Here is an 18896-nt window from a genome sequence, read left to right as displayed (position 1 = left end):
GTCTCAAGATTTTATCCAACTCAAACAAGTAAAATATTTTACATTTAATAGCAATCACTGCTACTTTAAATAAGGAATACAAATATCCATTTGATCCAGAAAATCTTCAAGTGAGCTCTCCAGCAATACCCGTATTATTGGAGAAGATATCTGCACCTGGATATTCTGACGCCCAAGGGTCTGGCAGACCAAGAATAGCAGAGCCCAGGAAATGTGGCAGGCTGTGCACTTGACTGGGTAGGCTGAACTTCCCGGGACACTTTCCTAAGCAATCCTGAAGGGGGAGCTCAGGAAAATCAGTTTAATTAGGAGGATTCTGATGGGGATGGGATGCCTTCAGAATCTAAGATGACAGAAGACATTGATGAGCTGTTAGATCCAGGAGGTCTGTCTGATATTTGAGAAAATGGGGCCTCCATTTGTTTCAGGATGATGCCTTCATTTTTGCACTAACATGGTTTATGGCTTGCATGGGATATATGGACTGACTGATGCAGCCATTAAGGATGCTGGAGCCCCATTCTTACTATTATTGTGATATGTGTATGTGTTTGCTTTTTTCCTAGGAGGATCTTTATTTTTTCTCCCAAATCTCATAACTGGTTATACAGATGTTTAATTGAGAGGAATAATTATGAATTACGATTTTTTTCCTTTCAAACTTTCCTATCTGAAACATTTATCGCCTTCACTACAAGCATTTCAAATATTGTAAAATTAAAGTTTAAAAAATAAACACTGCTAGCAGGCAAGCCCAAGCCCAGAAAAACTGTTTCTACAAAACATTAATGCTTCTTAATTGGAATCTTGTATACCATACGACTGCTAATTTATAGAAAAAAAGGAATTTAAAGTCAGAGTCAAAAGTAGAAAAGCTGACTGAGAATGAAATTCAGGTAGCTTAACTCCATGAAGGCAAAGAGACAGTGAAACTTGATGGATAAGGATGATCAGAGGTAGCGTGACTTAACATGTGAGAATACCAGTTAAAAGCACAAAAAGTCAGGAGTATGTTCAGGGGAAAATGCCTAATTAGGAATTAAAGCTGAATTGTTGACCTAGAGCTTTTCAACACTTTTGTCACTCTGCTATGCTTTGGGTAAGTAAAGCAAGGAGGACAAATTTTATCCAGCTTATTTCTGCTGTTCAACTCTGACCCTTGTCTACTGAACGACTTTAAATATCTGTTACAGAAAAAAAATGGTACCACTTTAATTTCCGGCTCCATCCCCATCTGGCCAGAGAGGGGATAAATTAATATTATCGTGTTTTGTCTTTAGGGCTTCTGATACCCCCAAGGACCAGCCTGTAGGATAGTCTGTTTTGGCAGAGAGCCTCAGCCGGCATCAGAAGAGTGGGATTCAGGACAAGGCCAGTTCACGTAACACAGCTCAGAGCCATACAACACAACTTGCTCTGAGGATGTTGGGCACTGTGCTTCATTAGGAAACAAAATATAAGCTTTCCACACCATTAGGAATGACTTTAGGAGTGAAAGCACATAAGACGATGCCTCACCTCATCAACAATGCACTGCAGAAGCTGGAGAGGCTGCAATGGGAAAGAAGAGAGGAAAAAGTATTAGCCTCTATGCAATATCTTTACAGTGGAGTGGAAAGAAAAAATCATTAATGCAATAAAATATAGCAAGATTAATCAACAACAGCAAACTTATAAAAACATTGATGCTCAGGATGTTCTATTATTTCTAATGGTACCTAATCTAATACAGGCAGTTAAAGGTTTGCATTTTCTTCAAAATGCAATTTGCTAAGTTTAAAACAAGGCATTCAAGCATGCAAAGGAAGCAGCCATCAGGAAAAAGAAAAGTGAATTTTTTTCTGAACTCATAAAGCTTACCATTAAAGATCCCTGGTTTTTCTGAATCTGAAAAAAGGCAATATGTAATTAGCATGTCATAATCAAAATGACTCACTTGGACACATTATGATCACTGAGAGAAAATTATTGCATTGCTGGTGGCAATTTGTGGGCATGTGTTAACACAATTTACATAATGAAAATACACAAATGTTAATAGCTCGCTTCTCATTTATAGGCGAAAGTCAGCAGAATGTTAATTTCACACAACACTTTTTAGTACCCTCCAGGTTGTATTAGAATAGGGAGAAAAACCATAATCCATTTCAAAAGGCTGTTTACGATTCAGATATAAATAATGTTTTATATTGCTAGATTGTGAACACTGGGCTTAATGTTGCAATCATTGCTAATGTTATGAAGCTCACTCTTTTTAAATTAAAAACCGATTTATTTAAAATTGAAATTAAATCATAGTCAGAAATTAGAATTTTGGATTCCTGCCAGTGTCTGCTCACAATCCCCTATTTTGTGAAGAAAACTTTAATTATGTGGTTGAAGTATTTGCCTCTGACTCAAGAGTGGGTGAAGACTCCACCTTTTCCAAAGTTCCTCCAGCCTGTTTCCAGGGCAGCAATGCTTTCTGGGAAAATCAAATGCATGCAAGTTTTAACACTGCTTTTTAGGGGAAGAGAGCTGAGTCAAAGAGGAATGCCTGTTCTGGAGGCAGGATGCTCACACAGCTAACACCGATACACCACGTCTCTTAGAAAGTCACTAAATTAATAAAACATCCTCTTAGTAGTTAAAGTATTAAACACTTAAGTGTCCTCTCCCCTCCAACCACCCCCCTAAAAAAACTGCCTTGCAGTTACTACAAACTCAATGAAAATGGAGTCCCAGGTATTAACTTTCCTAAGGAGGAAAATTTCAGGGCTTATATATAATTACTAAGGGGTCAGTTGTTTGCTGGGATAGACTGTGCTTCAACAAGCTGGTAAAATATAGGTAAACTAATTAATAGTTTCTTATACGCTTTTAATGGTGCTTTTAAAAGTTCTTTCACATACACATGATCATTAGATTGCACAACCACCCTGAGTCTGGCAAGGATGGTCATCTCTAGTCTATGATGGGAAAAACTGGGCCTCCCAGAGGTCGGGGCAGGCCCAAGGCCTCAGGATCTGGCTGTGGTTGTTCTGGGGCCTCTCCCAGGCTCCCCTCTCTCCAACATCATATCCGCCTACATCACAACATTCCTTAAAAACAACTGGATTCACATGTGTTTATCTTTGGCATGGTAAATTTGATAAATTATCAGTTTTGGCCCATGGGTTCTTCTCAACTGGACTGTTAAGCTTCTCCAGGGCAGAAGCCAAGTTTCTTCATTTCTTTTGCATCCCTATGGCTGATCAGAAGACCCTCCCATCCAGTGCTTGAGTGTTTTAACAAGTGCTTTCCCATGTGTTATCTTAACTGAACATGGTATCCTCTCTTTCCTGTTCTTGGCTCTGCATCATGCCCTCCCCAGGCACAACTCCCTGAAACTACCATCAGAGGTGGATTGGCTCTTAATCTACTTTGGTAGTTCCTACTGGATACTGTCGTGAATTACTGTGCCTTCTTATTCCTCTAGTTTCTGTATAAGGATCTGCAGGGAAATGCTTACATGAAAAAGGAATACAGCTCTTCATTACCATCTTGGAGGGGTTAGGATTTTAGTAAAAAGCCACAGCACCTTTAAAAAAATCATGAAAACCCCAGGCCAATTCTCCTATGAGATATCTTTGGTGCTTGCTTTTACAGTTGGTCCTTGAACAACACGGGTTTGAAATGTGCAGGCCCACTTACACGAGGCTAGTTTTCATTAGTAAATACTACAGTACTCAATGGTTCGTGGTTGGTGGAATCCTTGGATGTGAAGGAACCTCAGATATTCAGACACGGGGGGCCACCTAAACTAAACCCAGATGAACCCCTTCATTGTTCAAGGGCCAACTGTATTTTTTAAAGTACACATAGATTACTCGTGCCTCCAACATTCTTAGTGAGATATATCTACTTCCAACAGGAGAGTTATTTGCAATAAACACAGAATTAGAAAACCTTTTTTGACATCAAAGAGAATGTTTTTCCACAAATTTCCAGCAGTCAGGGGGATTACAAATTCTCCAAGGAAAACATTTTAAGTGAAATGTTTCAAAATGAATTCAGGGATGGATTGTGAGACATGGTTTCCAGTAACATCCACTGCGTGAACTAAATAGAATTTTCCTCATAGACTGAGACCTAGGAAAAAGTCTCCACCTTGCCCCATTCTTTGGGTTAAAAGCATGGTTTAAGACCACTTAAAACTGTACTCTTTTAACATTTGTTCTTTACTACAAGAAAAGGAGAAATAGCAATATCAAAAGTCTGTTTTATGATCTTATAACCATACTGTTTTGCCTAGGTTTTTAAAGAGAGACATTGTTACCAAGTTTTATTGTACGGTTTTGATAGCAACATATTATATGAAATCATCTTCATAAATTTTGTATTAAGGTAGCAGTGCCAGTACCTGAAATTGATTCAAAATGCTTAAGATACTCAATTACTTTTTAACACTGTTACACAATGCAGTGACTTATATCTTCTATTTCACAAGAATCTGATGATACAACATCATTGTAATTGATTCATTTTCTCAATTAAATAAAGCTACTGTGCTTTTTTTTTATATGAATGCCACATAGACCATAGAGTTAGATATATTATCTCCTTTCTCTGCCTCAGATATATGGCCTTAAACGCTATATTCTGTTCCTCTGTTAATTCCACCAGAAAATTTAAAGCCAGGGTCATATTTTTCAAATTCTGAAGTGCCATGTACTCGGCTGTATTTATATTAGGCATATTTTTCACTGCTAAACTCTTTGTTGTTTACCTTTTTCAAGATCACATTACTGTACAGGAGCAGCAACCATAAAACAGACCCAAACAAAGTCAACCTCCAGTCACTGCCTCTGCGTTTGCACACAGTTCATGAAAAAGTGAAGCCCCGGGTTTTATAGCACATTAAGAGGGGTACTAAGGGTTCTCAATATAAAATGTTAGCTTCGTGAATGCCTCTCTTTATTCTGGGTCTGCCTTCCAAATGCTTAGCTCTGAGAGCAGAGTTCAGAGGGACACAATAACATTGTTAGGGCTGATGTACTGCCTATAACTCCCAACATATGAGATGCTGTTTATAACTTGTCCAAGTCCACCTTCCTGCCTACACATTTTGCTCATACTGAGTTTTCTATGTCTAACTAATAATTGTGGACAAAGAACAGAACGATAATTGCTCCAGTCATAGACTTTGGTTTTCAGTCTCTAGAACCAGCAGCATTTTGAAACACCAGTTAGATAAACCTCTTCTCTCTTCTGGGCATAGCTTTTTTTTTTTTTTTTTTTCTGTTCATCAGCTGTTAGATCCAAGATTTTAAGCTACACTAACAGGGGATGCTTCATTCTAACATAAGACAGACCCTTATGTGTCTAAATGAGGAAGAATGACTTCACAACAGGCAGGCCTAAATATCAGTCGGGTCTTATATTTCTTTGAGAGGACCATACAGCTGGCAATTTAAAAAGCTCCTGTAATATGACCTGTGAATCTGGAAAATGAACCTGGAAAGGAAATTACCGATGCAAAAGTTTGCTTACGGGGCCTCAATTATTTAGTCAATGACTCTGGTGATAAAAAAGCAACTTTGGAAGGTTCACATTATGCTTCTGTCTCTGGAGAGGTACTTTTTACACACACGATGGTAGACAGACCTTGCTACCAGCCCTTTTACATTATATTCAGAAGCACAATCAGAAAACTAAAATGAATCCACCTATGGAACTTAGAGAAGATACCAGCTCGAGCTTTCATTTTCTCTTTTACTCTCTGAAATTATGGCTTGCCCTGCAGCTCTTATCGGAGAGATTTATGTGTGACCTGGGTCAGATCTTCCAATATCAGTTGACAAATTTTCTCTTTACATATTTACTGCTTTTCAAGCTTGTGTTATTTTCTCTTAAATAGAGAGAGAGAAAAAAAAAGATATATAAAATTAAATCATACAGCTGGAATTTTAAAAGGATACATTTTTATCTGTTGCGCTCCTGGTATCACATTCTAGCTTTTGATGCTGAACTCTATTCTCTTCTTAAACGTCAAATTTTAAGAACTGTAGTTATTTTGCAAGGGCTCTCTTTTCAAATCAGATGCACTAAGCTAAACTCTGGCTAAATATTAACATAAACAAGTATTAGAGCAAACTGAGATTTTATATTCTAAATGAAGAATGATGACCCTTTTTTTTTTTTTTAATAGATGGGGACCTCTGAGATCTGGTTTAATCTACTCATTTTGCTGTTAGGGTAACAGGCTCAGAGGGGAAAAGTGCCCAAGGTCACAGAACCTGGCTTGGAACTGACTGCTGACTCATGAGGCAACTAGTATGAGAGGGGGAATGCATAAGCTTTGGAATCAGAAAGATTCCTGGAATTCCTGTCTGATTCTCATGGCTTCAGAAGCTCCCGCCTTTCACTAGGCTCAGGGCTCTTGTCTAGAAAAGATAAGCTAGAGGGGCCCAAGCATCCATCCCAACCCTGGAGTCTCCCACTCAGGCACAGATGTTTTTCCTACCAGAGGGTGAACTAACACAGACATCCGGTCTGACTGTATCTGGTATTGTGCTGGGTGCTGAAACGGAGTCACATCACCTCCAACCCATCAGAACTTGGGAAAAAAGTGCCCAAATCTCAAAAAGCCCTCAGAGAGAGAGAAAAAAAATCACTTTCACATGACCACAAACTGAATTGTTATTGTTGTTGCTGAGCTGCTGAGTCATGTCTGACTCTTTGTGACCCCATGGACTGTAGCCCATCAGGCTCCTCTGTCCATAGAATTTTCCAGGCAAGAATACTGGAGTGGGTTGCCCATTTCCTTTCCAGGGGATCTTCTTGACCTAGGGATCTGACCCGCGTCTCCTGCACTGCAGGCAGATTCTTTACCTCCGAGCCACCAGGGAAATCCCTTACAAACTGAATACACAATGCTTGGTAACTTAAAATATGCCTAAACAAAGCGCTGTTTTTTTGAGAAGGAACAGGACAAAATTTACCCTGGTTAACTATAAATGGGAATTTTGGCAAACTGATATTTTTAGATTAACTGAATGTATTATAAGACAAAATAAATGAATAAAACATATTATTTCTAACAATATAAAATGAACAAATATGGTTTACTTGTGCTCTATCTCCCCTATTCATCAATCTCTGTCCTTGTTCAAGTTCTAATCATGCCTGTGAATCTATCAGCATAGCTTGTTAGGACAAATAAGTTATATGTGATCCCCGTGTTCTAAGATCCACTCACTGGCATGTTCTCCCTGCCTTACATCCCAAACTTGGGCCAGGGTGCTGCATTCCGGAATGACCAGTTTTGAAAAGTTCAAAATAGATATCCCTGAATTTGACAAACAGTTGGGGCAGACAGAAAGGCTCTAAGGTGCCTAGAGGAGGGCACAGCTCAGATGGGACCAGGCAGAAAATCATCACAGCCATAAATTAGATCACTTGGCTCTTACTGCGTCCCCGAGCATCAAGGACAATGCATTTCCACACAGCATACAACAGCTGGAGCACCAAGGTGCGGCACAGCTATTATTCACATGCTGGGTCTGCCGGTCAGTGAGTAGGAAGAAAAGGACCTGATGGCCAGCTTGTACTCTTTTATCCCTTGTGTATTTAAAACTGACACAGCTCGTGTCCTTCCCTGCCCAGGGGTACAGGAGCCAGAGTGAATCATTTCCTGGGCAAATAATGAGAATTTCAATATTCAGACCTCAATTCTGTGAGAAAAGCAGGAGCTGAGAATCACAGATCAACATGACCAATGTGAGTTGCAAAAACTACCTTTTTCCCTCACAGTACAAAGTCTGGCTGAGGAGTCCATTGAGTACTTGCATTTCAAAGAAGATCTGAGATGTTTGCTGCATCAAACTGTTTCCTTTGCTACAAAAAATGGTGTGGTCTTAGTTTAAGAATATCTGTTCTCTCTCTCTCTGTGGGGGAGGGGGAGGGGAAGGAGGAGGTGTTGCTTTTTCTGAGAAAGGCCTGTTGACCATTCTACTTTTTATGGTCAAATAAATCTGCTATCAGTTCAGTTCAGTTGATCAGTCGTGTCTGACTCTTTGCGACCCCATGAATTGCAGCATGCCAGGCCTCCCTGTCCATCACCAACTCCCGGAGTTTACCCAAACTCATGTCCATTGAGTCGGTGATGCCATCCAACCATCTCACCCTCTGTCATTCCCTTCTCCTCATGCCCTCAATCTTTCCCAGCATCAGGGTCTTTTCTAAGGCGTCAGCTCTTTGCATCAGGTGGCCAAAGTATTGGAGTTTCAGCTTCAACATCAGTCCTTCCAATGAACCCCCAGGACTGATCTTCATAATGGACTGGTTGGATCTCCTTGCAGTCCAGGGGACTCTCAAGAGTCTTCTCCAACACCACAGTTCAAAAGCATCAATTCTTCTCAGCTTTCTTAACAGTCCAACTCTCGCATCCATACATGACTGGAAAAACCATAGCCTTGACTAAATGGATATAGCAAAAGCTATTTTAGTGTGGCAAAATATCTGAAAGGGTTTTTCTAGAGTCACCATTTAGGTTGCACGTCTATTAGGTTAAATCCTCCACATGCCACAGAATCCAGAAAGATGTTAGAGGTCACCTGGTCCAATTCCTTGTTTCACGTAGAAATTGGCTTTATAATTTTCCTGACAGACAGCCATTCTGTCTTTGCTTGAAGACTTCCAGTGCCAGGATTCCAATGATTCTATCTTGGGTAGCTTGAATTGTTAGGACATTTGTTCTTATTCTGAATTCAAATATGTCTTCCTATAAGATACGATCATAGTCTGGAGCTGCAGTGATTAAGTCTAAAGACAGCTCTTCACATATTTCAAAATGGCTGTCATGTCTTAACAATGTTTTCTTTCCTCAACAAACATCCCATTTTCTTCCTGGGGTCATTTGCTATGTTTGGCTGCCCTCTATCCTTCTCCCTTCCATTACTAATGGCATGCGAACAAACATCCCCTTGCCTCTAAGTAACCCATGAGCTTCATGGGAAGACGACTCCAACCCCAGCTTTAGAGGTGGGGCACGTAGCTCAGCCTTAAATTGGTTGGCATCGCCTACATGCCCCGAGCTCAGGGATTAAACTGATCCAATCAAACTGAAACCTACTGCCTCTGACTGCTTGAGGGGAAAAAGAGACCTGCTCTTCCCTTCAAAACTGAGAAGCAGGTCACCTTAGAAGCTCTATAGTCATTCTTGGTCTGTGAAGGGAGAAGCCTACTAAGATCAGAGCCCAAAGTGAACTACTGGATAAGGTTCTACCTAAAACCAGCAGTACTTAGCTTTTTGGTCATGTATTTCAATAAATTTCCCCTGTGATGGAGGCAACTTTGAGTTGGGTTTTCAGTGACCTGAACCAGAAACTTCTGGAAGAATCACCCAGGCATGATTTCACATTTTCCTTTGAAGCTACCTTTCGCTGAATGTGGTGCTGTGTAGGTACCTTCCTCATAAAGTGCAATGCCTATGCCTGAACACATACCTTGCACTGGCTTAGATCACCTTATTCTGGACACTGTTCTTGGTAGAATCTCATAGAGGCTACAAGGGTATTCACATTTTTGATAGCCATATCACACAGTCGGCTCAATGGAGAGAAACAGAGAAATGCCTAAGTTTTGGGCTGGAAAAAAATTACTTCTTTCCTGTATTCTTCTATTTCTTATCTGTTGCATACTGACAGAGTATTTGAGAGTCAAAATGAACAGATGATTAAACCAATCACAGCATCTAGACAAGTCTGATGAAGTTTCTACCTGTGGTCTTTCCCTTGTAACTGATAGAAAATATATCAGTCTTTCAGTGTCTGAAAGTCACCCAAAAGGTTCTTTAATCTGACCCAGCTTCCACTCCATCTGACTCTTGAATCCTTCCATCATTACACCCCTGCTGATTGGGTTTCTGTTTGAATACATACAGTAATGGGGAGTCCACACATTTTCTGACTGCCCATCCTACCTCCTGTTCCAGCTCTATCCTCCTAACATTGCAAATCCACATCCTTTTTTACAGAGAATCCTCAAATATCTGAAGACAACTATCGAGTCTCCTTGGAAGGCTTTACTCTTCAGGTATTGATGCTGGCAGGGTAGAGTGGGAGTATGGACAATGGAAGGTGATGAAACGATTAATTTAAAGCCTAAGTATGTGAAGTGATTCTTAGTTTCTTCTGATTCTAAAACATGCTATGTCAGCATGTAAAAAAGTAAAATTAGACTAAGTTATCAATTCATATATGTTTATGAAGATCTTACTCTCTGCCAGTCACTTTATGAGACTCTAGGACCCAGATGATGGATAAGATATATACTTGCTGGTCCACAAAAAACAAAGTGACTTTTTAAGTTCTCTAAAATTTAGCCGCAGAGATGAGACTTGAGCACAGGGCGTGCACTCACCTCTATGTGAAACTGAATATTTGTATGAAATATAGTTTGATGGATTCAGGATGCTGTAAATTTCTAAGACAGCTTCCCCATGAGGCCCACAACAAGTCATGTTTTCAGGCATTGCAAGGAAGGTTTTCTTTGTGAGCTAAGACTCCACATATTGCTCCTTAAACAAACAAACAAAAACAAACAAACAAACATGATATATCTGACAACGTGGTTTGGCCTGCTGAGATTCTGAGATAAGCTGTAATTGCAGCCAATACGTGGTTCTTACAGGATTAGGAAAGAAAAGAAAATCTTGAAATACAGTCACATATAACCATGTTAATTAATGAATGCCTTATTGGCTTGACTGTAAATTCAAAACAGATTTAAAGAGAAGTCATAGATTCAGAATGAACTAAAGAAAGCTGACTTCTGTTTCAGAGTTTTGGGTCACACCTCTCATATTTTGATACAGGCAAAAGAAAGTTTCAATAAATTCTAAGAAAGGATTTAGGAGATGGGGATGAGGAAGGTGGCTGAAGGTGTGGAAAAGAGGAGGAAACTGCTCATAGAAGATGAAAGCAGGGACCTCCCTGGTGGCCCAGTGGTTACGGTAAGATTCTGTGCTTCTAATGCAGTGGACATGGGTTCGATCCCTGGCTGGGGAACTAAGGTCCTGCATGTCATGTAGTGTGGTAAAAAAATAAAAATAAAAAAATGAAAGGAGACGACAGATGTATCTAGCCCAGCAGTTTTCAGTCCTTGTTTGCCAAATAACTCTTAGTTCATTTCAATGTATGTGTGTGTGTATGCACATACGTGTCAGGGAGTGGATGTCCACCTACACTATGTCTTGTCTTCCCATGATTTTGCAAGTCACTGACCTAGGCCACCTCCGTCATTTTCCAGATGAGGAAACTGAGGTCTCAAAAAAAAAAAAAAAATAAGGTCAAACGACTGATAGGAACAGCCAGGACCAGAACTCAGGTTAGCTCTGCATGAGTCACGGGGCAGAAACCATATACCGACAGTGATGTCCTGTGTCATTTGCTGGGTGTGTCGCTTGCTGTGCCCCGGTCACCTCTGCTCTGAGTCACTGAACATTTCCAGTTGCCTGGCTACCAAGGAGGTACAGGGCTGTCCAGAGAACAGGGGCTGTAGGGAGACCTTTAGGTGGGAATGTTCTTTTGTTTACTGTATTTTACCAAACTAGTCAAGGTCTCCTTGTGCCCAGAATGATGCTCTCTGAAACTGATCTCTAAACAGGATATAAAACAAGCTCCATTACCATCTTTGGTCTTTTTCTCTTCATCTGAGCTTCCTTCCTCATAAGACTGTCACATTCCCCAGCCTTCCGTACCCTCTCTCCATGTTGGTCACCACCTATAGACCCTGACAGTGTATAGCATAAGAGTCAACACTTGGTTCTAATTGGTTGCCTTAGGTTCCCTCGATACCTCGGCTCTGTGCATAAACAGACAACTGCCTCCTCTCTTAGCTTTTAGCAGTCACTGTGACCCTTCTTTCCACCTGCTGTGTCCTGGGCAATCTCCAGGCTTAAATTGAATCAGCTCTTTGCTCCTTTTAGGCAACTCATTGATTTTTCAGTGAACTTAGCTTGTCTGTTTCGTTGGCAGTAAAGAGGGTTGGGTTCTGAGCATCACTAGCATTTTAGTTGAGGAAGAATTCCCAAGCCCCGAGGCATTAATCCAGAACTGTTAAACATCTGAAAAGTAATCTGTACTCAAACAAAGCTTGGCCAGGTCTGCCCCCCTTTTAACTTGGATGCCAATGAGCCCCTAGCTCCAAATCTACCTAAGTTTTCTATACTGAATGTTGTTAAATAAAACACTGGAGTACAATAAAAGTTGATGTCTTTGCCTGTTGTTGCTGCTGCTACTACTGCTGTTGAGGACCACTTTCCCTCCAGGGCTCTGTAATTACCTAGCAGGTATGGAGCATCCTAGGACAGTAATTTCCATCTCTGAAGACACGCCGGTTGGAGGCAATACCTGAGTGGATGGGCGTGTAAAATAAGGATAGCCATTCTCACTTTATCCCTGTACCCCAGCCCTCCAGAGCAGGGGATAGTCTGATTCTGTTGCCAAATATCTGGTAATCATCAGTGAGTCATTTAACAGTTATGGACCCCCATGTCCTCCTCTATAAAGTAAACGAGTTGGACTAGACCATTGTAAGAATGCCTCATATCCTACAATTCTATGCTACCATTAAGTAGCACCGATGAAACCAAAGGGGGAAAAAATGACTGGCCTTCCAGACCACAAGTCTCAGAGGGAAAGAAGGCAGTGACGTCACTCATAAAAGCCAGACCGGGCACCAAATTCTCTACTTCAAGCTTCAATTCTATTTCTGGGCTAAACTGGTTATTTAAAAATTGTAGAAGAATAATGGTTCCCAGTTATTGAATTAAAAATTACTATATTCTGCATATAATTCTATATATTAATGACTGATTGTTAATGATAGATTATAACTGAAAAAAGAAAGACTGTAAAGGAAGGCTCTTATGGGATCAGAAAAGTAATTCATTTTAGTCCTACCTGGAGTGAGACATGGTCATATATTTTCAGAGCTACATGGGTAAATCCCTAAAGTACTTTCTGAAAATATAAATAATACTAATATTACCTTGCTCTTGTTTACCAACTTATATTTTTCAAAGCGCTCTCTTAGGTATTAGGTCATTTGATCATGACAACTCCCCCAATTCCCCAGCAGTCTAGCCAAGTCAAATTCATGAAGGGTGGCAGAGAACCCCTCAGAGGCATGTGCCAACTGACTTTAGGCTAAATGCTCAGTCCTGTCTGACTCTTTGTGACTCCAGGGGCTACAGACCGCCAGGCTTCTCTGTCTATGGGATTTCCCAGGCAAGAATACTGGAGTGGGTTGCCATGCCCTCTTCTAGGGTATCTTCCTGACCCAGGGATTGAACCTGCATCTCTTGTTTCTTCTGCAGTGGCAGGCGGATTCTTTACCACTGGCACCATCTGGGAAGTCTGGACCCTAGGGGTAGAAATCTTAAAATGCAATGATTTCCAGATTTCCCTGGAGTCCAGTGGCTAAGAACACACCTGCTAATGCAAGGGACATGGGTTCGATCCCTCATCCGGGAAGATTCCACATGCCTCAGAGAAATGAAAGCCCGTGCACCATAACTACTGAGCCCACGCTCCAGCACCCTTGAGCCATAACTACCGAACCTGCGCGGTGCAACTACTGAAGCCTGTGCTCTGTAATAAGAGAAGCCCCTGCAATAAGAAGCCCATGGACCACAACAAAGAGTAGCCCCTAATCCCTGCAACTAGAGAAAGCGCTCACCCAGCAATGAAGACCCAGCACAACCAACAATTCAAAATAAACGAATAAACATTTTAAAAGTGCAATGATTTCTGACCTCAGATTGGTTCTCAGTCATCTCAAAGGGAGTCATGAAATTCTCAAGCCCACGTTCATGATCTGGGCTCTGCCACATGTGCTGGCTCCATCCTGATACAGTACCTCTCTCTGTCATTCTTCCCTCCCCTTCTTACTTTCCCTCCTTGTGTTGCTTTAAAAGTCATCTAAGGAAATTCCCAAACTATAAGGAAGATAAAAGTAACAGCAGCAGTAGTGAACTTACTGAGTTGAAGTACTGTAAGGAAACCAAGTATAACATGCTGCTTCAGACTTTTATCTTAAGGATAGAGAAAATGACTCTCTTGACTAGAATGCCTGGAGTTCTTTTCCATCCTTCTAGCAATGGCACCCCACTCCAGTACTCTTGCCTGGAAAATCCCATGGATGGAGGAGCTTGGTAGGCTACAGTCCATGGGGTTGCTAAAAGTCGGACACGACTGAGTGACTTCACTTTCACTTTTCACTTTCATGCATTGGAGAAGGAAATGGCAACCCACTCTAGTGTTCTTGCCTGGAGAATCCCAGGGACAGGGGAGCCTGGTAGGCTGCCATCTACAGGGTTGCACAGAGTCGGACATGACTGAAGCGACTTAGCAGCAGCAGCAGCCTTAGAGCCTCAGCTCAAGCATCATCTACCCTGTGAAACCATGGCTTCCTCAAGTGAGCTGACCTCTGACTTGTTAGGCCAGAGCATACCATCTCCTGTAGGGTTCCTTTTATATCAACTGCTATTTATTTATGTTTTTTTCTGCCCACTGCATTAGATGCTTTGATAGCAGGGACAACATGTTTCATTTCTGTACTCCCAGTGCTTAGCACAGTGCCTAGACAGAGTAGATGCTCAGTGACAAATATGTGTTCAAGTAAACTGAAATGTATGTCATAAAATAGTTTAGAAGGTGCTATAGAAACAAACCAACATTGGGTTAGTGCTTTAAAAAAAGACAAAGACAGGAATCACTAACCTAGCTGAGGTATTAACAAGTAATTTATCTTGAAAGTTTCACATTTCTAAGCTACCCACATTTGGGGGATGATTTCTCTTCCATTTCTGCTCTACCTTAAAGGTATACTGGGAATCCACATCCCGTCTTCAGCATAGGCTAAGCAAATAAAATTATGAAATATCTTTATAAGTATGAAATAGGCATTGGGAGAAAAATTTGACAGAGGCAATTTAAAAATTCCTGGGAAGAAGCAAATGTGCATCAGCAAACATCTCCATATCACTTAAATTTCACCTCTGCATTTTATGGAACATAAAATCTGATTTCATGGCTTCAAATGTCAGTATATTTTAAATGTCTATATCCTAAATAGTGAGGGTGAAAATAAACAATGAATTAAAACATGTAAGCTAGAAATCTGTTTGAAAAAATAAAACTGCACACATATCACTCTTTTGGACTCTTGCCAATTAAAGGTTGTAATTTGAAGTTGGGGTAATTACCCACTGCTACTTTTCTCTTTGACTAGAGATCTCACAGAAAAAATTGGATACTTACAATTTACTAAAATCCTTTACGTTCAAATTCAAAAAGTTCATTCAACAAAGGATAGATTCTGAACACCTCTTTTCAAAAAAGGCAAGCTTTTTAGGTTTAATTTTGCAATACAAGGTTGGTCTAGATGTTATCAGTACATTAATACATATATAAGATAGTGATAGTGATACTGTGCTATCACTAACAATAAATATAAGACAACACGAAATTATCAAAGCTAGGATCAGTAGTAATATACTCAAAGAAATTTAAAACGAATACAAGTAAGAGTAAAAACTCTTGTATTTTGACATTAACTTTTGAAAAACATTTACTATTTTAAAATAGTTTTAAGAACATATATTTTTACTTTATTATGAGAAAAATATTCAGAACACAATTTATTACTACAAAATAAACATATGTTTAAAAGTCTGTCAATTGAAAAAAAAAACTTACACATATTAAAATAGCAGGTTTCCAAGCCAAGTTAAAATATTTTCTACTTGACAAGCTGCTTACATTTAAATGAAAACAGGGCAACTGTGGTCAATAATATGGATTGCGTATAATAAAAAGGACCTTAGATCATGTTAATACAAGGATCAGAAAGCAGTAACTTCCATTAAAACCACCCAATTACTTAGCAAACTTTCAGATACAGCAAATAAATTAATCTAAGTGAAAGTGCTCAGATAAGAAGCTTTCTGACCTACGAGTAAGTCTCACTAGCAGCAGTCACAGAAAAGCCAGAACCTGCTGAAGCAAGGCAGAGTCCCCCAATCAAACAAATGGTATTAGTAATCAAAAAGCATTTGCAAAACATATTTCCTTGATCAGCAGCAGGGGGTTCTAAGCACATGCCCCCTATAGCTTCCTTCATACTTTGATATACAGTGTTCAAGGGGTGAACACACCTTCCTGTAACCCATGAACAAATGGGGTGTTTTGCTTTCTAAGAACAGGTTATTTTCATTTCTGTACTATCTTGTGAAAAAGGCCAGTCATTATACTATTAAGAATACATATCTTTCACTTAAAACCCTCTTATCCACTTATGTTTAACTTGTATTGGGATTTAAGAATGCCTCTTTATTGAGACAAGTAATATGTTATCATTTTGTTCAGCTAACAGGCCTGACAGACCCTGTCTCCTTGAGTTAAGAACAGTAGATCTCCACTTTGTACATTGGTAGCAAAAGGTGGCAGAATAAATGAGAATCGCCACTTGTGAAGATTTTTAATCCCAAAGATGCAGACGCTCCTTCTACCTTGGCCTTAATTATTCTATTTGGCCAAATGATGGTATTTTTTTTTTCAACAAAAGTGATCTCTACATATTGCAATATTTTATTTGAATGCCATTCTTATGTATTTTAACAAATAACATCACCATGTACTATATCTCATGTTTTTGATCCTTTTTACTACTTATCATCTTCTTTATTTGAAACAGATTTTTAACAGATAATCTTGATCGTTACAACAATATCTTGCTTGAATTTTATTCAAATAATTCTTAAAAACAGCTTAAAAAGCCGTTTGGAATAACATCAAGCTTGCCATCAATCAAACGAAAAAATTCCGCTGGCGGTTGTATAAACATCAGATCAAGTCTGATGTCTTCAAGGATTTCAGAGTGAACCATAAAAAACTCCATTAACTTCTGACAAAGAATGCAAATTAATCACAACATGGGGTGAAATGAAATTAAAGGCTCTTTTCTAATCAATGACAAGGCAGGATGAAATATTTGTTACTCTCTCTGCACTCAGGCTGCCTAGGATGTTTGCACTTCCCTTGAAAAGCCCCAAATGTAAGGTGTGAGTACAGATTCACCCACAGTCGATGTTCAGCCCTCCCCGCCACCCCCAGAGCTATCTGCTTACAAGTCGTAGAGATTCACAAAACACACTAATCATCTGAATCTCAGGTGCATCCAATTTGTTATTCACACTCTCCCATGCCAGTGAAAAGCCTGGCGCAGACAGATGCACCAGGAACCCTAAATGACAGTTTTGGCCTCCGGAAGTACGATCACTACAGCAAAATCTAGTACAGCCTCCAGGTGAAATGTCTGGAGCTCCATATGGAGCAGGGAAAATTAACAACAAGATGAAAATCACTGCAGCAGCGGGGAGTCGGAATTTTTGAAAAAAAAAAAAAATGAAATTTAAAGATGAAGAAAGAGAAGTAATAAATTAATGGGGTGTGAAAACATTCAAAGCTTTACAATACCAGGGGCACTATTTGCTCAGATTTTTTTTCCTTTTTTTAACTTCAGGTCATTTTGATGTAATTTATTAACCAAGATCAGGAAACGTAGCCAAAAGAAGAACATTTTTATACATGCAAAAGTACCTTAAATACATGTGTATCCATATTATCTTCACTTTCCAGTGGCATCTTGCTTACCAAATTTTCAAATGTCAGAGCCGACATAACCCTTGAGAAGTCTCCTTAATGGATTTACTATCGCCCTAATGCAGGGCACTGGTTGTAAAGTTTGAATGAAGGACGACAATTTTTAGCAGGCAGTCTCTTTTGTTTCCCCTAAATTACGGTGTCATTAAACCAACTATTGCCCACCATTGTGTTGTTCAAGTCAACTGGATTTGGATGTACACGATTAACTACACACAGCTCCCACCCATGTCTGGACATGCACATTGTTCCCAAAGAGTATTACAGCTAAACTGTTCAAGAAATTGAGATACTATCTCTTTACTAGATGTTTAAAACCATGATTTTTCATTATGCTATTGCAGAATATGCTTCACAGGCACCCAGAGTTTAATGGCACTGGGGTCAGTGAGAGCTCCAAGGCCTGCAGATCCCCCGTCACCCTGCTAAACACGTGGTGAGAAAAGCAGGGAGGCTCCAGGGGAAGGGTTTTGCCATCATCTTCCATGGGACAACCCTTCTCATCTACACAGAAGGCCTGCCAAGGGCAGAGAAGGTGAGTGAGGAGAAGGGCTTGGTGGGGCTGAGAGGGAGGAAGGGCAGTGGTTTCAACAGCCAACCAAAATCAGAGTTCACAGATCCAGTCATTCAGTTTAGTCACCTGCAAGTCTCAGCTCTCACTGTACCAACTCATCCCCAAGGCAAGACGCCTTGGAGACTTGAAGACTCAGCCTGCTCACCTGGAGGCTGGAAATAATAGTTCCTGCAGGTGGGATGTATAGCCTGAGTCACATAATAGCGAGTGCTCTGGAGCTCAATGTCAGAAAGGTGCTAGGTAGTTCCGACGTCATTGTTCACCCTACTATGAACTGTAGTAATAAGACTGGGTAATTATAATGACTCCTAGCCTTTTTTTCCATAGAGCCTTAAACTGCATGCCGATTAGGCTACACAACTTTAAGGCCTAAAGGAAACTAAAATAGATAGTGCTTTCAAATAACAAATAAAAACCAACCCCCAAACAATAATGTTTCCTGGAGAATGATTATTTCAACGGAAATCCGGCCCTTTAACCTTTATGTGGTTCCCAGGCCACTGACTCTCCCGGCTATCTTCCCAGTACCCCTCCCGCATCTGTATCCCCACCGGGTACACTCCGCGTCACCGGCAGGAGGAGACGCTGCTAACGATGCTGTCAGCGGCGCTGACGCTGGGCTGGGGGAAGGA

General features: G+C 40.3%; 1 protein-coding gene across 8 annotated transcripts in view; it reads right to left on the bottom strand.

The window, feature by feature from the left end:
• Nucleotides 1-18896, bottom strand: part of MAP2K5 (mitogen-activated protein kinase kinase 5) — a 264501-nt gene that overhangs the window by 66451 nt on the left and 179154 nt on the right. For 7 of the 8 annotated variants that reach the window (XM_069597653.1, XM_069597650.1, XM_069597649.1 and 4 more), the window contains 2 exons: nucleotides 1861-1887; nucleotides 1519-1551 (listed from right to left, as the gene is read on the bottom strand). In XM_069597653.1, coding sequence (XP_069453754.1) covers nucleotides 1519-1551; nucleotides 1861-1887 — 60 coding nt within the window. Of the gene's footprint in view, nucleotides 1-1518; nucleotides 1552-1860; nucleotides 1888-2287; nucleotides 2465-18896 lie in introns of those variants that run through there. The other variant, XM_069597657.1, reaches the window with a different exon arrangement.

This window comes from Ovis canadensis, chromosome 7 (genome assembly GCF_042477335.2).
Source record: "Ovis canadensis isolate MfBH-ARS-UI-01 breed Bighorn chromosome 7, ARS-UI_OviCan_v2, whole genome shotgun sequence".
Classification (NCBI taxonomy): Eukaryota; Metazoa; Chordata; class Mammalia; order Artiodactyla; family Bovidae; genus Ovis; species Ovis canadensis.
The sequence above is the reverse complement of the archived record's forward strand: the minus strand, read 5'-3'. Positions and strand labels throughout refer to the sequence as shown.